At 43.9% G+C, this 24,593-nt stretch overlaps 1 protein-coding gene across 1 annotated transcript in view; it reads right to left on the bottom strand.

Annotated features, from left to right (window-relative positions):
* The window catches only part of VPS13B (vacuolar protein sorting 13 homolog B), a 2,999,480-nt gene that overhangs the window by 1,816,888 nt on the left and 1,157,999 nt on the right, over positions 1–24,593 (bottom strand). The window contains exon 21 of the mRNA XM_086966051.1: positions 20,760–20,907. Coding sequence (XP_086822177.1) covers positions 20,760–20,907 — 148 coding nt within the window. The remainder of the gene's footprint in view (positions 1–20,759; positions 20,908–24,593) is intronic.

Here is a 24,593-nt window from a genome sequence, read left to right as displayed (position 1 = left end):
TGCCACACCAGCACCTTATTTTGCCTGCATGTATGCTGTCCATCTGAAGGCAAGATTTCTGGGCCTTAGGTTAGAGGAGTGGCCATTTCTGAAAAATCTAGCCAGTAGGTGTCGGCCAGGTGATTAAACAACTTGCTGTAGCTGCTGTGACGAATTGTTCGAACAAGCTGTTTGCCTCTGTCCATCATTGCTGAACGAGCGCAGGACCAGCCTACAGAGAGTGGAACAAACTGGGAGTTTGCACATGTCAGCAGGCCATCATTGCCTCCCTAAACACCAACAACACAGCTCTGAACACTCTATTGACAAAATGTATCACCATCGCATCACTGGCATAATGAAACTTGAGGGGGCCTCCCTTCAAAGTACGTGGAGGGACCCCTCCAAGCTCAATCAGGAGCTCTCCGGCCAGAGTGCTGTGCTGAGGGGGCCATCTAGGAGCACAACTGGTAGCCTCAGATGACTTTCCTAAGGCGTCTGTTGAGAGGTCTAGCCTGGCACCCCCAGCCCCTAGGATTTTAGTTCAGCAATTGATCAGCCATATAATACTGTTCCCCACATCTGTAAATTTTTCTATCTCTCTCATGAAAATATAAAAAATAACTGACCTATGTCTGACGCAAATCTGAGAGGAAGACAGGGCCGGCATCTGACACGCCGCAAGTATGGCGGTCGTGCCGGCCCCTGATGACACCACGAGGAGGCGTGTCAGACCTGGCACATCGGTGACGCGGCGGGCGCGCCTCCTCCTATGATTGGTTTGCCGGCTCGTGAACCGGAAGTGATCGCTTCAGGTGCACACGTCAGCCAAACACCTGGGGCTGAATAGAACCGGCTCAGACTAGCATAAAAAGTTGGGGAGCGGCGAGAACGGCCTCTTTGCTCACCGCCCCCACAGCTTACACCAAGCTCCGCCAGCCTCACTAGGAGGCTTAATTCAATTTTCCTTTGTGTTGCAGATCAGGCAGATCCTACTAATACTTTCACAGTGAAGAAAGCTTTGAAAGGCATACAAAGGGGTGTTTTGGGCTTACTGCAATTTTTGGGAGACAGAATGGGGAGAAGGTGGCATGACAAGGGGGCAGTTTTCTCTTATCTGGGGGCATTAATGTAGGGGGGGGGGGGGCTATAGTTTAGCCATGTCAGGATACAGGGCAACTCCTTGTTCATATCTATTCAGAGATCTAAAACCGATGAGGAGGCCCGGGGGGAAGGGGTGGTACTGCATCGAGAACAGGGGAACCCTTGCTGCCCTATTGTCAACCTAGAGGCCTTCTTGACGCATAGGAACAAGGGTGCGGGGGGCCATTGTTAATTCATGCTGATGGTACCCCCTCACGCAATTTCAATTTAAAAGGGTCATGGATATGGCAATGCAGAAGGCAGGTTTGAACCCCAGCAGTTTTGGAACGCACTCATTTAGGATAGGGGCTGCCACTGAAGCGGCGGCAAGGGGGTTCTCTAAGAGTGAAGTGCAGAGGATTGGCAGGTGGTCCTCTAATTGCTACAAGAGCTATGTGCGGCTGCATATGCTATAAGATTGACTGACGGGTTTTGCTGATGCTACGTTCTTTCTGTTTATTTTACAATTTCTCAAGCCTGTCACGCAGGAGGGAAACTGGCGGCGGCGCATCAACAGTCTGGATCTACGCAGAAACAGGTGCACGCCTGGGACCAGGGAGCACGCAGTGTGTGGGTCATTGGTCATTCATATATAAAACGTCTACACACATTTTTACTTTGAGGCAATTATGAGAATAGAGCAAGACAGCCTGGTTTTAGGGTATCCTTCCCTTGGCAGGGTGGACTGCGCTTTGACCATTTCAGGGGCCTGGTGTTAGACCTGCTGGACAGGGAAGGGGCTCGGCCTAGGGTTTTTATCCTACACTTGGGAGGGAATGACCTGCTTCCTCTGGTTAGGCGAGTTCTGGTTGAGGCACTAAACACTAAAGTGGGTTGGTTGGCACGGCTATGTCCAGGGTCGTCCTGGCGTGGTCACATATGGTTCCGAGATTCCAATGACGGAGGGGGGCTAAGTCTGTGAGGACATTGAACCACTCGGTGAAAAGGATCAATAACAAAATGTATAGGTTGTTCCGAGCTCCACATTTACAGATAATCGCCCATGGGTGCATCATGGGGGAACCGTTCTTATTAAAAGACGGCGTCCACTTGTCCAAATTGGGTAATGAATTCTTCATGGAGAACCTTCTGACTTGGTTAGTAGGGTCAAGGGGCAGAATGATCTTCAGTTGAGCGATGGGGCGGGGGGGGGCATGATAGTCTGGGAACCATGCAGGCCTTTGGCGGTAACGTCATGATGGGTGAGCTTAAATTTAAGGTCCTTAGCGAGCAGCGCCATTCTTGAATGGGGTTGCCCAAGGGGGATCGACAAGTGGTCTCTCATGAAGCTTCAGGGGCAGTTACAGCCGGTTGGCTAAAAGGGTGCAGGGGGAGGGGAGCTATGCTTTCCAGTAGGCTGGTTGGCCACCCCGCACGCGCACATGGGCGCAAGTAAACTGCACATAACTGCAGTTATGTGGAGATGGGCGTAGGGGGTGCTCAGGGCAGGGAAGTACCCTTCCTGTGAACGCCCCCCCTCCTTGCGCATGCGCACTCCGGTTGGAGTGCGGGCATAGTTTGATCAGGATCTGGGGGGCCATTCATTGACCTAGCCATAGGCTCAAATTGGGATACGCAAAAAGATAATGTTATGTTGATTATTAAATGCTTGGATTCAGATAGGAATGTCTATGTATTAGAAATATGTTATGGATAGCAAACAAGACATATGTACCTAGCAATGTAATCAATGTAATGCACTGGACTTTTTGCGTATTGTGTATATAATGAATAAAAAGTTTTAAATATCAATTTGTAATAAATACGGCAGGGTTTTCCGAACCCTAATCCCAAAAATTCCCTTGTGATGATTGACTTGTCGCTTTACGAAAAATGGGAAGCGGGCAACTTTGACACCGGGAAAAGGGGGCAGTCACTAGAGGTTGTAAGTCAAAAGAAGAGGGGGTCTAGGCCGTACCTGGCCATATGGTGATGGCCTTGAGGAACATTCTGCTGTCAGCTGTTTTGAAAAACTGTTGTCTTATGAACCACATTAGCACTTTATTGAACCATCGCGCTGTTATTAATGAAGAACAATATGTTGCCACTACTGTTACACTAGCATCTGTGAAACATCTTTTATGCACCTAAATATCATAGTGGCAGTTTCCTTCGTTTAAGTGATTTTAATGTCGGATACATCTTAAAGAACACTTTGCTGCCAGCCCTGCAGAAAAACAATTGCTGCTACATAGTTGTACTAGAACTTCCACCGAGTACTCTTGCTGCTATCAATGATTGTATTGTATTGTATTGTAATTGCATCTGTATAGTGCTTACTACTCCTGACGAGGCGTCAAAGTGCTTTTGTGGAGAGTAGCAAGCTACTCCGGGACCCATAGAGGATTAGTGTTGAATTAGTATAGTGAAACATGCAAGTACATTTTAAGAGGTGAATAGGTTAGTTAGTTATTTGGATTCGGAAGGATAGAAGAGGAAAAAAGGTTTGTATTTATATAGCGCTGGTTATCCCTGATGGGGTGTTGAAGCACACTACTCCGGAAACCCATAAAAGATTAGTGGTGAATTAATATGGTGAAATATGAAAGTAATTTGAGTGGTGGATATTACTCAGTTATTTGGAGTTAGAAGGATAACGGAGGGATAGAAGGGGAAAAAAGGTTTGCATTCATATAGCACCTGTTACCCCTGATGGGTGTTGAAGCGCTTTTCTAGCGAGTAGCACGCTACGCCAGAACCCATAAAGGATTAGTGTTGAAAATTAGTTAAGTGAAATATGAAGTCATTTGAGTGGTGGATATGTTATTCAGTCATTAGGATAGCGAAGGGTAGGTGGCGGGATAGAAGAGGGAAAGAGTTTTGTATTTATATAGCGCTTGCTATCCCTGATGGGGTTTTGAAGCGCTTTTTGGGCGGGTAGCACGCTCCACTGGAACCCATAAGGATTAGTGTTGAATTAGTATGGTGAAACATGAAATTAATTTGAGTGGTGGATGTGTTAGTCAATTATTTGGATTGAGAAGGGTTGGGGAGGGGTAGAAAAAGGGAAAACAGGTTTGCATTTATATAGCGCTTGTAACCCTTATGGGGTGTTGAAGCGCTTTATTGGCGAGTAGCACGCTACTCTGGAACCCATAAAGGATTAGTGGTGAATTAGTACAGTGGAATATGGAATTTGAGCAGTGAACTTTAGTCAGTTATTTTGAATGAAAAGCATAGTGGAGGGATAGACGAGTGAAGGATTTTTTTTTTTACTTTCTTGTTTTAGGTCATAGCATTTGAAGGAGGCTTTTGGAGACGTAAAAAGGGTTTTTGGAGGGGAAAAGCCAGAGGGAAGAAGGTTTGTTGTGGGGAATCGGTACAGTAAAAGAGGTGTCAAATGATGCATAGAGGGGTAGAGTAGGAGATAGTCTAGAAAGGGTTATTTTGGGGATCATAGCAGTGGTATGGGGTTTGGGATATATGCGAGAGTGGTATAGGGTTTGGGATAAATGCGAGAGTGGATGTAGAGGATATATTGATAGATGCGTAGGGTGAGAGATAGGGTAGTGCATTGGAAAGAGTAGTAGAAAGAAGTTTGTGATGAGTCAGAAAGTTGGGCTAGACGATATATTGAGAGAAGTATAGGCTGAGAAATAGGGTAGCGCATTGGAAATGCCAAATTTGAAAACATTGATAAATATTTAGATCCATAAGTACATTGAAAGTATATAGATGCATAAAGGCAGTAAGTATGTGTATATTAAAGATATTGATAGAGGTACAGGATGAGAAATAGGAGAGTGCATTGTATATGCCTTTTCAGAAGAAAAGTAACAGACACAAAGCTCCAAGTAAATAGAGGTACATAGATGCCCAATGGAAGCAGGTACATGTAGACATAAGATTTTTTTTAACCTAATTATTCTACATGTTTATACAAAGCAATGCACAAAAAAAGTTACAAATCTATAGTAAAAATAAATGCTTATATACAGAGGGATATGCTGTAAATTCCTGTTTGTGTGTGGTGCTTATGTGGGGAAGAGCCAATTCTTGTGTAGTTTTCTGAAGATAAGGTGGTTGTCGGTGGATCTTATGTTGGGGGTAAAAAGTTCCATAGTTTGATCCAATGATGATTAACTTGCTGCTACATCTGTTGCACTTGCTCCAGAATGGCATTCTTAGCACAACTTAGAATGATTTTATTGCATTATATGGTGTTTGCCATGATTGTTAGTACGTTGTTACTGTAATTAAGCTCTTACTTAATGTGATGCAACTGTGAGTCGGACAAAGGGGACAATTCTGCCGTGGAATTTCTGCACTAGCATTTTATTTTGCCAGAAGCCTTTTAATAGCTTATTAGAGTAGTACTGCTGGTATGTCTTAAACTGACGATTATTTTGTCTTAATATGCATGAATTAGCACTTAGTTTTAAAACGGTATTTGTTAAACAATCATTATATCAAGTAGGGAGTTAGAGGGAAGGACCAGGTTCACCCTCCTACTATTAACCACATCGCTGCTTGAGAGTTTCCCCTGCTGTGCTGGACAGCAATGAAAACGGGTGTGGTCATGACTAGCTCAGCTCGTCATGAGCACAGGAGCACTGTGCTGCATGACGAGCTGAGCTCGTCATGAGCATGGTAAGGGTTAACAGTAGACCAAAAACTATTGTGTAAAACAAAAGTCAAGAACCTGGTTGTTAATACTCGCAATCCTCGTTGGGGTCGGAGTTGGAATAACTGTGATATGTACAATAGAAATAAAAATGATATTTCATTCTTGAGTCCCCTCACTCACCAGGGTTTCCCCACGGTAACATGCTTCATCATTGGAGCCATCCCAGTCCTCTACGGGCTGAGGCGTGCTGCGACTTGCGAACTACGTAGGAGCACTTTATTGTGATGGACTATGTGTGGTGCATGTGGTGTTGTGAAAGCGGAGTGGTAAGTGTCAATGTGTTTTAAAAATACCTGCCTAGTAAACTGTAAATAATTTATTCTGGCTCCTGGGTGGTATATTAAAAGTGGGGTAGCGAACTAGGGATCCTACTGTCAATGGGTAAGGTATGCCTATTCACTTATGCCAACATGTTTCGAGATACCCCTATCTCTTCCTCAGGGCTACACAGGGACCAGCCCTGTGTACGCCACTCCTAAACCGTGCTATAATTAAGGAAAAAAGTGAAAATAATGAAATTAATGCTGCAGGAATAAAGCACGCATTAATACATACGTCCTAATGGTCACGTTGTACCTGTAAAGAAAAAACAGATACCAATAAAACACAGGGGGGGGGGGGGTTCTATGCCCCATCATGTAATAGCGTTCATTATGTTAATCTGAATAGCGATTCATGCTTGGTGGCGCCATAGTCCAAGAAACTCTTTCATGCGGTCAAGGAAGAACGACAACTGTCTTTTTGGGTTCAAATGGTGAAGTTGCTCCTCTAGCTTAGAGAGGTGTGATGGAGAGTTAAAAGTAGGTAGAGTGATTATTTGGCCTATGTGAAATGGAGTGACCACTTTCAGTAGAAAGGAAGCTCTTGTATGAAGCACTCGTTTGTCTTGGTAGATGTTAAGATAAGGAGGCTTGGCGGATAAGGCCTGAAGCTCACTCCGGGCCCTCCGGGCAGATGTTATTGCCACCAGAAAGGTTGCAAAGTTTTCTAAAACCTATTTCCCATAGGGAATTGGAAGAGGTAAGGTTGGTCAGGCAAACAAAGAAAAGCAGAAATTGCAGATAGATAACCCTGAACAGTGCACAGAGCAGAGCCCTGCTGGGCAAGGGAAAGAACAAACAGGAGCACCTGAGAAAGGGGGACAGAAAGGGTATTGAGGTGTCTTTCTGAACACCATGCCACAAATTTAGCCCAACAGCAGGCGTACACGATCTTGGTAGAGGGACAGCTGTTGTCACTCAATCTCCATGAAAAAAGGCAGAGAGTTGACAGGTTTGGCTGGAGAACCCTCCTCTGCTGTTGCGACAGAAGAATCTCTCAAAGGGGCAGCCAGATCGGAGGACCAATGGCCATGCTCGGGATACCAGACTCTCTGTGCCCAGTCCGGATTCACAAGAATGACTTGGGCCTGGTCATTCTTGATCTTCTTGAGAACTCTGGGCAGGACTGGTATGGGCATAAATGCGTTCAGGAGACCTGGGCTGCAATCAAGATGAAAAGCGACTCAGAGCACGAACTGCCTTGGAAACTCCAGTGCGCAGAACTGCTGACATTGCACGTTCTCGTTGGTAGCAAACAGATCTAACCAAGGCTCTCCCCACTGATGAAAAAGACTTTGCACCACCTCTGAATGGAGACAACATTCGTATCCCGCTAGCCATCTTTGGCTTAAGTTTGTCCGCTCTGGTGTTCAGAGAACCTGCCAAATGTTGAACCACGAGGGATATGCCCTGCTGTTCCAGCCATGTCCAGAGATGCAGGGTGTCTTGACAAAGCGTCCAGGACTCCACCCGCCCTGTTTGTTGCAGTACCACATGGCAGTGGTGTTGTACGCTAATGCACCAATCTTCACAGGATGGAAGGTAGAAAGGCTTTCAATGCCAATCGGATCACTCGGAGCTCCAACAGGTTGATGTGGAGTTCAGACTCCGGCGGAGACCAACGTCCTCTGATCTCTACCTCTCCCCGATGGCTGCTCCATCACAAGGGTGACATATGTGTAACTACTGCCATATCTGGTTGGGGAAGGGAGAGGAGGTTTGCCACTGACACAATCGAAAGCCACCACTGCAGGTCCCTTGCAGTTCCCTCCGATACATGGCCCATGTCGGAGAGATGAACAATTGTTACTTTCCTGTAAACAGGTGGTTCTCCAGTATTGGTGTCTTTCATAGATTCACATGCTTGAATATTCCCCGTCGTCGAAGTGGGAGTCCCACGGTAAATAAAATAGCAATAATGCTAATATATATATACATATAGTATCATAATAAGTAGTAAAACAGATAAAATATATACTGAAAACCTTCACAAAGGTTGCTATATAGGAATGCATTAGAGAGAAAAAACTCATTTGCAACATATCAGTGTCATTATGTTAGTCCAAACTGCAGCCAATCAGGCTCAAGCACCCTCTAGAACCTTCTCCTCAGAAGCTCAAGCCCTCAGATTTTCGTAGCACTAGTAATAATAGCGCATGAGGAGAAGAAGAAGAGCCTCTGAGGGGAGGATGGGTGGGTCGCATGTGAATCTATTAAAGACACCAATACTGGAGAACCACCTGTTTACAGGTAAGTAACAATTGTTCTTCTCCAGTATTAGGGGTGTCTTTCATAGATTCACATGCTTGAATAGAATAGATAGCAGTAACCTCCTAGAGCTGAGATTGCAACATTTCCAAACAATTGAAGAACAACATATAGCTTAAAAGTAAAGCAATCTCAAGAATGGAGGAGGGAACAGAGGCTCACCTTATTTGAAAAGATGACGAAGCACTGCCTGTCCCACTGCGGTATCCGCCTCGTTGACAGCTTCCAAACAATAATGTCTGGTAAAGGTGTGCCTGCTGGACCATGTCGCTGCTCGACAAATCTGGTGTAGAGGCACTCCGGCAAACAACGCGGTGGACGATGCCATCGCCCTTGTAGAATGTGCCTTCACTGGAGTAGGTAAAGGCCTGCCAGCCTGCTGATGGCAAAATGATATGGCTGAAGAGAGCCATCGTGCTACTGTTTGTTTAGTCACTGAATGCCCTTTTCGCAGTAGCCCATATGCTATAAATAGCTGATCAGATTTACGGAAAGGGGCTGTTCTTGAAATGTAGAATTTCAGACAACGTTTTATGTCTAAAGAATGTAGTCGTTGTTCCGCAGGAGATTTAGGATCCGGGAAAAAAGTCTTTAAGAAGACAGGCTCGTTCAAATGAAAGTCAGTAGGTACTTTTGGCAGAAAAGAAGGATTGGTACGAAGTGACACTCCATCGGGCTTGAACTGCAAATACGGAGGTTTGATGGTAAAAGCGTGCAAGTCACTTACACGACGAGATGATGTCAAAGCCAAAAGCAAAGCTACTTTCCAGGTAAGAAACTTGAGGTGTGATGGATGAATTGGCTCAAATGGAGGTTTCATAAGTTGTGATAATACCACATTGAGGTGCCATGCTGGAGGAGGGCGCCTTAACGGAGGGAACTTCCTGAAAAGTCCTTTAAAGAACTGTCGGATGATTCTGGATGAACAGAGAGACGTAGAGCCATCATGGCGGTAGCGCGAAATGGCCGCCAAAAAGACTTTCAATGTGGCATGTGAAAGACCAGACTGAGCAAGACTTAGAAAGAACGGTAAAAGTTGGTCTGGAATGGAATTAATTGGGTGTACGTTGGATACTGCGCACCAATGACAGAAACGTTTCCACTTTAACCTATATGTTTTGATGGTTGATGGAGCTCTAGCAGACGCTAGGATGTCTCTACATTCTTGGGGTATACTTAAAGAGGCAAATTCAACGTATTCAGGTTCCATGCCGACAATTGAAGCGTCGACGGGTCTGGATGGCAAATTTGTCCGTCGTCCATCGTCAGGAGGTCCGGACGTGGATGTAGACGAATGGGCTTGCATTGTGACATTAGAAGGAGTTCTGAAAACCAAGCCTGCCTGGGCCAACGTGGGGCGATTAGAATCAAGCGGCAGGGTTGCCTGCGCATCTTCCACAACGTTCTTGGCACCAATGGGATCGGTGGAAACGCATAAGCAAACAGGCCGCTCCAATCCATGAGTAGGGCATTGCCGCTGGATTCTGGATGAGGATGCCAACTGGCGAAAGTCTGGCACTTCCGATTCACTGGAGTTGCAAAGAGGTCTATCTTGGGATGACCCCATTGATGGAACACTAGGTCCAGAGTCGGCTGGTGTAATTCCCATTCGTGAGTGGATGACGCAGACCTGCTCAGGGAATCTGCCAGTATGTTTGATGCTCCCGGCAGATGGACTGCTGTCAAAGAAATGTGGTGACGAAGTGCCCATTCCCAAATTCTTTGAGCAAGACGAGACAGAGGCTGAGATTTCGTGCCGCCCTGTTTGTTCATGTAGTGCATGCTGGTGGTGTTGTCTGTTTGAACCAGCACCGACTCTCCGTGCACCACAGGTAAGAAAGCCTTGAGCGCTAGGAAGATTGCTAGCAACTCTAGCCTGTTGATATGCCAGGTTTTCTGAATCGCCGTCCATTTTCCCTTGATGGAAAGGTCCAGGAGATGGGCTCCCCATCCATCCATGGACGCATCCGTGGTCAATGTCAGATCTGGAGGCTGGGCAAGGAAGGAGACCCCTTCGATCAGATTGGTACGTTGCTCCTACCAGAGAAGACTGCTCTTCATGCAGGGTGTGACTGTCACCTGATCGTTGAACGACCCTGATACCTGTCGCCATTGTAGGTCTAATTCCTCCTGTATAGGACGGGTACGTAACCTGCAATTCGGGATCAGTGCGATACAAGATGATGCCATCCCCAGAAATGATTTTAACATTCGCACTGAAACTGACTTTTTTGATCTGATGGTGGAGACCAGATGGACTATCTTCTGTCTCCGTTCGGCGGAGATGAACGCTTTTGACACGTCCGTGTCTATGACAGCTCCGAGGAATGTCATGTTTCGCAGAGGTGTGAAGTGTGACTTCTCCACATTGATGGTCAACCCTAGAGACTTGAACAGGGTTTGGCACAAACGTGTGTCGTGATCCAACTGGATTGAGGATTGGGATTTTAGAAGACAATCGTCCAGGTAAGGAAATATCTGGACTCCCTGAAGACGCAGATAAGCCATGACCGGGGCCAGAACTTTCGTGAACACACGAGGAGCTGATCTGAGGCCAAAAGGTAGGACTTTGAACTGATAGTGATTGTGTCCCACTTTGAATCTCAAGTACTGCCGATGTTGAGGGATAATTGGTACATGAATATAGGCGTCTTGCAGGTCTATTGTCGTTAAAAAATCGCCGCTGCAGAGAAGTCGCAAGACTTCTGACAACGTCAACATGCGGAAGGATTGTTGTTTTAGGAATAGATTGAGTGTCCTCAAGTCCATAATGGGACGCCACTCCCCCGTCTTCTTTAGAATGAGGAAAAACCTCGAATAGAAGCCTTTCCCTCGCTGAGATACAGGAACCACTTCGACTGCACCCTTTGTTAAAAAAAGTAGAACTTGATGTTGTAGTTCTTCTAGATGGGGAGGTGGCGGACCCGAAGGCGGAGAATGAGGAGGAAACTCTGTGAACTCCAAGGCGTGACCCTTGCGCACAATGTCCAAAACCCATTGGTCTGATGTTATTTGAGACCACTGAGAGTAGAACTGCGAGATTCGACCTCCAACATCCTGATGAACTGGCAAGTCATTGCCGTTTGTTGGCGTTGTTGGAACCTCTATAATTGGACTTTCCTCTATAGGACCTGGAGTGTTGTTGACGAGAAGACTGCTGATTTGAATACCGTTGGTTCCCCTGAGTGTACTGGCGGTACTGTGACTGTCCTCCTCGTGAAAAATTGGACGAGGTGCCCCGTCCCCTTGCTCCACGAAAGGGCTGTTTCTTGAATTGTAAGGACCCAAGCGACTTTGCCGTGTCGGTATCCTTCTTTATGGTCTCCAAAGAGGTGTCGATTTGAGAACCAAACAAAGATTCGCCATCATAGGGCATGTCAATTATTTTTGACTGGACCTCTTGCCTGAATGACGTAGATTTTAACCATCCTGGGCGTCGGAGCGCCGCAGCACTGGCAAGGATACGGAATGCAGTATTTGCCACGTCCACAGCACAGTCAATTATTTCCTCTGAAGCTCTTTGTCCATCCTGAAGGACCTGGAACGCTTCCGCTTTGGATGTCTCCGGAAGCTGTGCAAGGAAGACGGAAATGTCTGACCACATTTGTCGGTCAAAACGACCCAAAATAGCGAGAGCATTTGCGGCACGGGCTGAAGTTGACGCCATGGACGAAAATTTCTTTCCAATTGCATCCAATCGTCGACCCTCTCTATCAGGAGGGGAAGTGACAGGCGCTGCAGGGTTGCGCGCACGACGTTGTGCTGCCTGAGTCACCACGGAGTCTGGCTTCGGATGAGAGAGCAGACATGCAGGCGAGCCCATTGGGGCCTTATACTTTTTCTCCAATCTAGGTATTTGGGCAGGCAAGGAGTTAGGAGCCTGCATAATCTTTTGCCCTTCTTTCCAAATAAATTCTATAATTGGTATGGTATGCACTTGTTTATAAGGCTGACTCTTAAAATCATAAAGGAAACAGTCCTCATCTCGCTGGACCCTTGTCAACTTAAAGCGGTCCGCCGCTTTGTCCATTAGTTTATGAAAACTAGCGATGTCCACCGGAGGAGAATCACTTGAAGCGCCCTGTTGTGGCGAGGGCGTCTGAACCCGATAGTCATCGAATTCCGCCATATAAGGATCCTGTTCATCCTCCGTATCCTGATTAACCTCTCCTTCCTCTCTCTCTGGCTCTGAGTCATCATCCATATGTGATTGTGGATTAGAGGAGAGAGTTGCACGCAAATGTTCTGAAGGAGCAGACTGCCTAGGAGGTGTTTGCTGAGGCTGAAATGAAACTGCTACGTCAGAGGATCCATGTACCGGAGTACCCTGGGGGGTAGGCGGAAATCGCCTATTGTAATCGTCCAACATATGTTGGAGGTTGGAAAATAGCGTCATTGGAATAGACGTCATGGTAACCTGCACGCATTTGTCTTCGTGCTGGTCTACCGGTTCATCTTCATCCTCTTCAGAAGTAGTGTCCTGGCATTTAATTATTAAATCCGATGGACTCTGGGCGTTACCATAAACAGTTTCATCCGGAACTGATTCCGTCTCATGGTCTGACACGAACCACTGAGATGGTGGCTGTAGAGCAGGTGATTGTAGGTGGGAAGTGGAATCTTCCACAATGCTGCCTGAAGATTTCATGGCCGAAACTGAAGTGTCCAAGGGCACTAAAGGCATGTTGGCGAAGGATAGAGAACTTGAAGCTGTTGTTAATGCAGATCCCTGCGTAGACGATGAAGACTTGGAAACAGTCGCCGTAGACGGCGATGCTGTAGGTGTCTCCGTGGACTTAGAAGGCTTCGACACTATCGTCGATGATGTGCTCGTCGACGAGCTGGTCGACGTGGTTCTCGACGTCGACGGTGTATTCGACGTCGACTGGGTCGTCGACGCTGTCTTCGACGTCGACTGGGTTGTGGACGGCATCCTCGTCGTCGACGGTGCCTTCGTCGACGGTGCCTTCGTCGACAGAATCTTCGTCGACGACGGAATCTTCGTCGTCGACGGGAGCTTTGTCGTCGACGGGAGCTTAGCCGTCGACGAGATCTTCGACGTCGACGGGATCGTAGACGATGGCTTCTTCGTCGACGGTGGCTTTTTCGTCGACGATATGATAGGGATCGTCGGCGGGACTGGAGAGATAGAGGCTTTCGTAGACGTGAAAGCCGTCGACGAGAATCTCGCCGACGACGCCGACGTCGTCGTGACTGTAGTCGTAGACGAAGCCACAGTAGCCAATCTTGTCGTCGGAATGGTCGTCGACGAGCCCGTCGACGACCGCGCTGTCATAAGTGTAACCACACTTATAGAGGCTGGAAAAGACGCCTGAGAGCCAGGTCTCGTGGGCGTAGTCACAGCAGGCACAGTAGCAGTAGGTGGCACAGCAGCCACAGTCAAAGCCAGCTTTCTTTTCTTCAGAAAAGAAGATGGTAACTCCTGAACACTGCCACGCTTTGAAGCCACAGAAGAATGAGCTGACTGAAGGCTTTCTGCGTCAGAAATAACTGTGTCTTTATCCTGAAGGCGCTTAAGCCATAAAAGAAGACGACCCTCCCTGTCCTTGAGGGTTTTAGGATTGAAAGTTCTACAGAACCTACAGTCAACCACCTTGTGTTCAGGATACAGGCAGTAAATACATTTATTGTGAGGGTCCTTCTCAAATAAACGTAATTTCCCACAGGAAGAACAAGGTCTAAATAAAGACTTCTTACTTGACATCTTGTGAAAACTGAGAAAAGAGTAGATATGAAGAAAAATCTGAGCAGAGCTCAGGGAGACTCCCTTCACACGACGTGCGGTAGAAAATCTGAGGGCTTGAGCTTCTGAGGAGAAGGTTCTAGAGGGTGCTTGAGCCTGATTGGCTGCAGTTTGGACTAACATAATGACACTGATATGTTGCAAATGAGTTTTTTCTCTCTAATGCATTCCTATGTAGCAACCTTTGTGAAGGTTTTCAGTATATATTTTATCTGTTTTACTACTTATTATGATACTATATGTATATATATATTAGCATTATTGCTATTTTATTTACCGTGGGACTCCCACTTCGACGACGGGGAATTTTCAAGCATGTGAATCTGTGAAAGACACCCCTAATACTGGAGAATCACCTGATGCTGCACTCACTGGAACTTCAGATCCCACTGCAGAGCTCGCATATCCAATCCAGATCCATCTGTGGATCAAAGGGACCCGACTGGCGACCTTCCCGCTGTCATGGATCCAGTAGGGGCTCCTCTCGAACCTGTGGGCCCTTAGGTGCACCGGAGGGAACGGGCGTCCAAAGATGGGGTACATGGCCTCATAAATTCTCCCAAGTGAGTGGGGGTCGCTCCGACTCCCAGAAACTCGAGGAGTCGTGGAGCCGACACAGATGCTGGCTCAACCACTGAGCCAGGCCTTGAGTGGTGATGCTACCTCATCGGCCGACGGACGAGGTAAAGTCTAAGAACACTTCGACGACTTCTTGTGTGACTTGGACTTACTCGAATGGCTCAGTGACTTTGAATGTGATGACCTCAGGCTTCGCGATGACCCTGGAACCTTCCACTAGGTTGGGACTGGGAACGTCGCAGTGCAAGTCGAGGCACCATAAGCTTGAGGGGAAACTCCCTCAAGGTCTTTGGGTACATGGTGCAGCAGATGGGGTGTGCCTTCAAGTCGTGGTCCTCCTCGAGGCACCAACGGCATACAATTTGCTGGTTCGTCACCGAAATCTGTCGGTGAAAGACGCCGCATAGGTTAAAAAAGGACCTCCTAATGGCGAGTGATTCAGTTTAGGGCTGAGGAGACTGGAATCAAAATGAAGTATCTGCAGCGCAATGCCTCACAAACCATGAATTAGGTTTTATTCTTGGGTAGGGATCTACATGAGTTTCCTTACGCTGGTTCAAAAGATGAACTTTTTTAATCTAGTGTGAATTTACAACGAAGATATGGTGTCCCGTATTCAGATTTCCAAGTTCATCCCAACTTTTTTCAATAAATTGCCCTATGCCGGGACTTTGACTGATTCAATGTTTATCATTTTGCCTTTTTGATTTTGTCCCCCCTCGACAGTAAGTCGAGGGGATTATATTAAAAGACAGTTTCCTTGAAGAGAAAAGTCACTGTTCCTGAATAAATTGAGCATCCACAATTTAAGTATCTGTTCTATTTTAAAAAGCCAGCTATCTGTAAATTTAAAATGATCACAAATCAAGGAAATCATTTTATAACTTAAATCTGGTGGTCTGCCCCTGAACTCAAAAACTGCGCAGTAAATAGGGCTGATTCACAAAGTGAAGATCTTACCTCTGTGTAAATTCATGGTGCAGGATCTAGATATTTTTACATGTCCATGTCTGCAGCACTTTCCAACAAGATTCTTGTGCCAAATATTTATTAAATATAAAGTAGAGCGAATTAACAGTTGAACTTAGTTTTTGCACTAAATACATTGATCAACTGTTAGAGAATTTACACCAGAGGTCTTCAATTGGACGCGCCCACCTGAGGGGCGTGGATGGGTTCCCAGGGGGGCGCGAATGCCTCTGCAAGTACATGTAAATGAAGATGGCCTGGAAGTGTGGCGATGTTTATTTGCTGCATTTCCAGGTCATTTACTCCGAAGCGCGCGGTCGGAGGTCAGTGAGCGTGCTGCTGTGGGCTTGGCTGGGCAGTGTCTGAAGTCTTATCTCCGGCACACCAGAGTTTTTCAAAGGTCTTTAAAGATCATTTGCATATTTACATACCTTTGTAAACTGGTTACTGAGGCACAGTTTTTTTTCTGGTTCCAGTACCCGATGGGCCCCCACTCTGCCTATTCCTTACATTTGTATTTACATTTACTGTCATAGTGTGAAAATGCATTTAATGAAAAGGAATATAAAGTAGGGTTGCCAATAGAAAAATGCCAGCCATGTGTTTAAAGAGCCTGCAAAGACCTTGTTTTGACACTAAATAGGGCTATAAATAAAGTATGTCTTCATTTGTGATACAACTTTTCTGTATTTTTTTACCTTTAATTATCAGTCATGAATCATTCAGGCCGCCCTAGAACACAATTAAAAGTGCTTTCTATTTATATTTGCTGTTCGAAGTACGCAGATAAGTGCTGAAAATACGGCTTTAGGTGACTGTGTATTTTTGTACAGTCTGCGACATCAAAATAATGAGCTGGCAAACCTAATCATAAGACTGGAAGTTTTTTGCAAAATTAGCACATTAATTATTTTATTCACCCTCGATCACTGATTGATGCCATAATAGCAATAGTTTAACTTATATCTGAAGCCCTAAGCAGCCGTTGATAACATGCTAAGTTCCTTCAAGTGTCTGAAAATGCACCCTGCATTCCGATAACTCACTCCTCATTCTCGCCCTTCACTTTCACGCTCACCCTGCACTTACAACGCATAGTTATGGATTGCCAGCATTTGACAGATAATCTATCCTCTGCTGGATAATTTGCAGATTTAATAAAATGATTCAAAAGTTACTAAAAAGGCAGCAGCACATGTTACCTCCAGTGGAAGGCCCTTTCTAAGGGTTGACTGGCCACCTTTCTGTTGCTTATTGCTATATGTGGGTGTTAATGTGGTACTTATGAGGTGCCAATAAAGTCCAGGACAGTGTTAACAAGTGTAAAAATTGCAAACTAATGCAGTAATGCTATAAAAAAATATGCAGCATGATTCGCCTTTCGTTGCTGCAGAATTGAGTCAACAATGCTGCATAATTTGGCCTTCTCCTGCCGCATCATTCAATTGGCCCTATTGATATTGCTATCAGGTCCCAGCTATCAGGTCCCAGCCTGTGGCAGAAAGCACTGTAAATACGTAAGTCATTATTTTAAAACAGTATTTATATACACTGTGCCAGGCTGCTGCAAAATTATGTAAAGATTGAGATAAAACAAGTTCTTTCAAAATAAACTCAATCAAACTGTACCTAATGCAGACATTTTTGTAAGTGTCTCCACTATTCCAGATCTCAGTTGATAACACCCTTGCATTACATCTAAAAAAAAATACATTTTTGCCACCAGGAAGCTTTAAGCAGAGCAACTGGAATTATTCAGCAGAAGAGGACCACATTATGCTGCAGGTTTGACTAAATCATGCAGCAAGAAAAGGTAAATTATGCGGCACAATGCACCACACTTTGTGGTTAGCATTACTTCATTATTTGGTCATTTTAACTCAAGGTAATACTGTCAGGGGAAATATTTCACCTCGTTAGTACCAGTTTAACACCCAAATACAGGAGTAAGCAACTATAAGATTACCAGTCAATCTTGGCAAAGGGCCTTCCACTGCTCCGGAACACTTTGTCACGTTTTAAGTAACTTTTGTTCTGTTTGAGCTAAAATCAAGTTTTTTGTTGTTGAAATCTTCAGATTATGTAGCAAATGCAGTAAACTGATCATTATGTAGTAAACACTGCTGCTGCAGAAACCCATATTTCCAGTGGCGCTGGGTTTAGGTGACTAAATCAATTAATAACTGGTAGGAAGGCTGGTTTCTTTTTAACTTTCTGCACTACCACCACACCCTTCAATTACAGGCAGAGACATCTCAAAGTCAGTATTAGCCATTCAGGGGAAGTTTTTTGTGTGAAAGCTGAGTCCATGGCTTGGTGGTTAGAAGGCCAGCAGGGTTGCATTCAGATCCAGAGCCTAATCCTCTCGATCCCTGGGGCCTCACAAAAATGGTCTAGAAGACAGAGGAAAGGAGCAAGATTCATAGATATTGTCAAAGGTAAGGCCCAGAATAGGGAGCACTGTATGGGGACTCATTTTATGTTTCCAAATGGCCAGAGACAGCTTCTTCAGATAGATACCCCAAAGAAGGGGACAATATGTGTTTTTATTTATTAAAGGGACATTCATTAGTGAAGCTGGAACTGTTGCCAGGTGTGTAAGTGGCCACTGCTGGTTACCATGAAGGAAGCAGATGCAGCAGGCCTGGGGTCGAAGGATTTGAGAGGCCCACTGCATCACAATTATGACTGTCTACCTTTAAAAAAGGGGCATCAGAGCTTATTTTCCTTACAAACATTAGGATCGAGCTGATGATCAGTCATGGTGGTGAAGAGGTAAAAAGATGCAGGGGAGATAGCCTGCTACACAGGGCTGCAGTTATCATTAGTGCACACTCTTTGACCAGCATTGGGGTCAAAGAGTGTGAGGGGCTCACAACACCCCAATTATGGGGAGTAGTTTGTTTGGGATATCTGTTTTAGTTTGATGCATTTGCTGTTTTATAAGTCTCATATTTAATGTGATTCATAAGCTATAGAAAAAGTATTCCTGAAATCATCTCATAAGCCCTGCTCCCTGCACTCAGCCATGTCCCTCCCGCTCCCCCAATCCTTGCCATAAAGTTTTGGAGGAGGGCATCACCTCAAAACATTTTGCTTAGGGGAAGGCTTAGAGTAAAAACGTTTGCAGACCTCTGATTTACACTTTTGAGCATACTTTATGGATCTATTTCAAATGGGAATGAAAAAACTGATTTGTATTTTTTTCTGTGTGTTGCATTTGCTTTATAGATGTATAGGGTAATACCAAAACAAATGTAAAAAACTGCTACAAACAGGAAAAGGTGTTCAATTCAACATGTTTGGAACCCAGTTACATAGTTGTACAAGACATACTGCAAAACAGGAACATTTGTGGCGCATACAGAAAGCAGTAGAGGCTACTATTTGGCAGTTTTTATTGTTTGCAATACCAACAACTATAAGTCAACAAAAAATCTCAGTGAGTTAACCACTTATACCTAAACAAGAGCTGAAATACCAACAGGAGCAACCCAGCATTTTACCATTCTTAGGTTGATTAACTATATACCATTAAATTGGGCGAAAGCAGTATATGTTGTTGACAACACCTAGAAGGCATAAAAACGAACCCCAAACACCTGTGAGCATTCAGTTTCAAGAACAGGGAAATAAGGACTACATCGAGGGTCTCCAAGAAGGCTATAAAGAACAACAGTGTCAGAAAGCGAAGTAGAATTATGCATTTCCCACTAACTGGCGGTGGACGTTATGTGATAATAGAGAATAATCAAACAAGCGAGGCTCAGTGCATCTAGGTGGGCTTGAAGGTGCAAAAAGTACTCCTTCTGATTTCCACCCAATTTCTTGGTTAACACTTGCTAGGGTTGAAGCAGATGCTCAAAAGTGGATACATTCAATGTGGTCTTATTAGAAAGGTAGCTACCCTTGTGACAGCTTAGTGACAAAATGGGGCAAAGGGCCTACCATCATGTCAAAGGACACGCTGTATTGTGAAGGATGCCATAAAGCCGTTTCTGGCACATACCATTGTAATACAACTGGACAACATGGAAAATGGTATTTGATAATTCAAGGCTGGGAACATTGTTCAATCTAAAACGTAGGTGTCTACACCAATGGCACGAAAGTAAGACACATTCAGTTAACTACTGTCTTTCTCACCTCCTCATTTTGGCCCTCCATCACCATACATTCTCTCCCTCTACCTCCACTCTGTCCATCCATTTACCGCATGTTTTCTGCTTTTTTCCCTCACTGTCATGCCATTTCTCACAGGGCCCTGCTCCCCCTTCAGTCATAAAAGGTGCAGTCCTTTTCCTCGGTCTGTATCATTTTATTCAGCACATGCTCTCTGTGTCTTTAACTCTTCCAAACCGTCCAATAGGACCACGCTCTCTGCTTCTCCCCTCTACTCCTCACAGGCTCTCTGCCCCTTTCTGACTGTCACCCTTTTCAGCAAATACTTCCTCTTATCCTCCTCTCCCTAGCCCTCCTTTCCTTCATCCCCTCACTCAGTCATGCTTTTCAAACTAGGATCTCGACTTGTTTTCCTCACTATGTCTCTCTACTCATCCAAGGCTCGCCTTCCTTTCATAACTCTCTCTCCGCTTCCTCCTGTCACTCTGCCATGCTATTCATACCAGGCTCTCTTTCCCTCCTGACTCTCCAACTACTCATCACAGGCTCTCTGTTTCTCCTCACTGGACTAAACCAGCACCTGTTGATATCCGGAGTTTGAAGTTCTATTACTATTTAAAAGAAAACGTGTGTGCGCTTGTTAAAGACACTGCATTCTCCAGGTCACTCCATTTACACTCTGCCAAACTCACACTCTAGGGCCTTTTGCAGTTTCATTCATTACAATCAGGAAAGGAAGTTGTGAACCCTTGTGCTTGGCTAACAGGTTCAGTCGGCAATAAGCCTGCAGGGCCAAAGGGGAATCAGTACACGCTTTAAATGAAATTTAAAAGAAATCCTGATGATTACAAATTATAGAAATTTTAAATTAAATAAATCTCTCTCAGAGGGAATATTTATTCAAGACTGAAAGGTGTGCCAGGGTGTTTGCACAGCTGATCTCCACTGAAATGTGTTTTTTTAGGTTCAATTAAAGAAGAGAACGTACCTGTAACAGTTTTTGTTTTGACAGGGCTGCTGGCGTATTCGGAGGCCTGATTTGACGGCTGCCTTGCCAAAGGCGCACTTCCAACTGACACCTCATCCTCTTTTTTTCTGGTTACCGGCATAACAAGAGGAACAGCTCCCACCGGCTGCTAAAAGGGAAACAGCGAAATAAAATAAATGGTGCATTGTGGGCAAGTTAGGGGCAGCTATGTTCAGCATACACATGACATCATAAAATGTGTCTCGCGAAGGTTTATCAGGAAGGCTAGGAAAACAAACGCTTAGCTTTGATTTCAACACCTCCGGTTATGTTTTAATGTAAAAGAGTTGCCATGTATCCTTAGAGTACCAACAGGCGAATACACTGTTTTTGTGAATACTTCTCTTTGCGTACACCCAGTCCTAACTCAGTTTTACTTTGCCTAATTATTTTAACTATTTATTTTAACGAGAATAGAATTATTATGGTTTCTGCGTGGCTCTATGTAAAAACACCTTCTAACTGCTGCAATCATGCTTGGCCAGATGGTGCGGGAAAGGTTTCCAAAGATGAAAAGCATGGCTGCCGCCCAGTGTACTTACACCCATGATGGAGGAAACAGCTAAGCAGCAGGGACTTCCACAGCTGTCAACACTTGCACTACTTTGGGAATAAAACCGAGATGCATGGACGAATCAGTCAATCAATCAAACGACTTTATGAGAGCAGGCCAATGTCTACCTACTACCCAATGACAGCTTATTCAACTGCGGCCTGGAATACGCTGTAGAGACTGAAGTGTTACTGTGGAACCAGAAGTTGAACCCAGTTACTTCAGAATGCAAACCTGGGACTCATAACTTTAGTTTGTTTGAACTGAAAGCTCTTTAACTCTCATAGTCACAAGATGAGAAATAAAGACATATCTGTAACATTATATCTAACATGATAACAGAGCATGTGGACGCACTAATTTCAACCTTCCCTTAGGTGAAATACACAAATATCGGATTAACAATATTGTGTGAAATTAATATTGTGCCAGTAATAATGTAACTACAAAATTAGCGTGTAACAGAATATCGAAAGCAAGAATATTGCTTTTTGGGTATTTAAATCGTTAAGAATACCATTTATCATAACAGTTGTAATTAATATTTTTTTATTAATATAATGTGCTTTATTTAATAAATACATTTCAGGTGTTAGTATTGTTATTATAATTGTTATTAATGTTTTTAAAATGTAGATTGAAATTGAAAGGGTTTTCTTTTTACATTTAATTAGTAATTCATATGTAGTGACAGGTTATTGGGTTTTCCGGGGAATAGGATGGGAAGCTAATTAAATTATAGCTAAATTAAATTTAACATTGCTTATTTTATATTGTAAATTAACTGTTGAATTGAATAATAATTATGTACATTGTTGTTTGTTATTTTATGTATATAATTTACATTTTTTAATGTATATTTTATTTATATATATTTTTGCTAATTTATACAATAAATGCAGGTTGCTGGGTTTGTAGGTGAATAGGGTGGGAAGTTAGTTAAATTATAATTCATTTAAATGTATGTTACTTTAGCATTGTAAATTAAACATTTAATTGATTCATTTTGTGAATTGTTTAATTGTGTACTTGTAATTACTTCCTTAAATTTGATGCTTATTTTAATTTTTATATTTTTGTTAATTATATTTTAGTAGAGGGTTGTTTGGTTTGTAGGGGAATAGGGTGAGACGTTATTGCAGTTATAATATTTTTTAAATTAATTTCCCCCAATGTTTAATTGATAATTATGTATATTTTGTATTGGTTCACATATTGTGGCAATTAATTTTCAATTTATTTGTGTTTTTAATAATGTCTGCAAAATCTATTATTTTTATATTTTATATCTTGTGTTTAAATAAGGTCTCGAATTAAATATTGTTGTATTTATAGCTTTTTTTTGTTTTTTGTTTGCAGGTAGAGAAGTGAATATTATTTTTATTAATGTAATTTTTTCCTTAAATTATGTAGCATTTAATTTTTATGTATGCATTATGATTTAATAACGCTGTTATTATGTTATCAAATGTTTTGTAAAAAAAAAGATAAATATTTGGAATTTTAATGTTACCACTCCAAACACTTTCCCTAATGTTGCTTAGAGTGGGGTGGGAATGGTAAATCTAACCCCTTCGGAGTCCAACACTTTCCCTACTGTTGCTTAGAGTGGAATCGTAAATCAAATTCCTCTGAAGTCCAGGTTTACCGCCTGCTCCTTAGAATGTTAAGGAAACAGTAAATCTAACCTCTCTGAAGTCTAACACTTTCCCTAAGGAATCCACCAACCGTAACTGACGTATAGTGCCCAAGCAAATGATCATCACATCAAACCACAACAGACAGGATATCCCACCAATTTCCTCTACAAAGTTGGAGAAGATGTCCCTCACAAAGTGATAGTTTTATCAATATCAGACTTATTACTTGTGACAATGTTAATCATCATGGTGGCAATTTTATCATTAAAGAACAGGAACGCTTTGTTATATGTTGGCTTGGAGTGGGTGATCAGAACATCCTTCAAATGGAGTATGAGTCATTTGGGATAGATTAAAAGAGCTTCCATTAGATATTCTTTATGGAACTGTTTTATTCCTACAGTTGGCTTTGTATTTGAAGACCCACTTGTCATACAAGGTAAGTTACTGTCTATAAGTAAGCATCTGGGGGCACATGCGTCAAAGTTACAATTTGCGATTTTCCAAATAGCACTTTTTAAGGAATCCCTATTTGATAATCGCAAATGCCTATGCCTGTAAGAATTGCAAAAAAAAATTGTTATTCCTTAACATTAGCTAATAGCGGTTCGGAAATTGCAAATCGCTATTAGCTAATAGGATTCCATTCATTCCTATGGGCCTGCAGGCCCATAGGAATGAATGACATTGCATTCGCTAATTGCGATGAATAAATTGGTAATCGCAAATAGTGAATGCAAAACACAGGGTGTCCGGGAACCAAAGGCCTACCTGAAGCACCCCACAAAAAAGGTAAGTGTGCACATGTAAAGCACACACATGCTCCAAGGGCATGTGTGTGCTACATGGCACTTTGAAAAATGCATTTTTGTGCATTTTTCAAAGCATGCACATATTACAATCAACTTGAGGTTGATTAGGTTTGCGTCCTCAGCCCTACACCTGGCAACACGGGGGATAGCTATGTACTGGAGGGCACTGGCAGGAACCCCGGAGGCAGCCTGGATTGGGGGAGTTAAAAAAATGGGGAACAGTGGAGGAAGCCATATTGAGAAACGAGGAGGTGAGGGGGATTCGTAAACATCCCATTTCTATGGAATTGGCACAACTTCTGCATCAGTTCACACAAGAGACAACAACACAGGATGATGCACCTAGGGACACACCAGATCTGTCTCAAACACCACCCTTGTCCCTATTAGTGCCAGCTCATACCATGACACAATAGCTATGGTAAATGACAGGCAGTTTATGCATTGGGAACTCACTAGACGAGCACCCTGGCCACCACTGGAAAATAAAACCCCCCGGTAGATCTACCTCTCCTCCCAACCTTGACACCATAGACACCTCACAGGCAGACTGAGACCTACCCTGCAGCAATTATCCTTCATATTTAACTTTTTCCTGTAAGTTCCCGGGTTTCCACATAACTCTCCCCCAAACCCACTTCACAGTTCGAAGTTTACCATTTGGCGTCGTAGAAATTGGTGCTTACACATTGAGAGTATACACATGGGCATTAAACGATGAGGGATACCAGAATGGAGTGTGGGGCTCATACATGATCCCACACTCTTGCGGAAATTCACTCATTCAGAC

The sequence above is a fragment of the Lissotriton vulgaris genome, chromosome 4_1 (genome assembly GCF_964263255.1).
Source record: "Lissotriton vulgaris chromosome 4_1, aLisVul1.2, whole genome shotgun sequence".
NCBI classification, from domain to species: Eukaryota; Metazoa; Chordata; class Amphibia; order Caudata; family Salamandridae; genus Lissotriton; species Lissotriton vulgaris.
The sequence above is the reverse complement of the archived record's forward strand: the minus strand, read 5'-3'. Positions and strand labels throughout refer to the sequence as shown.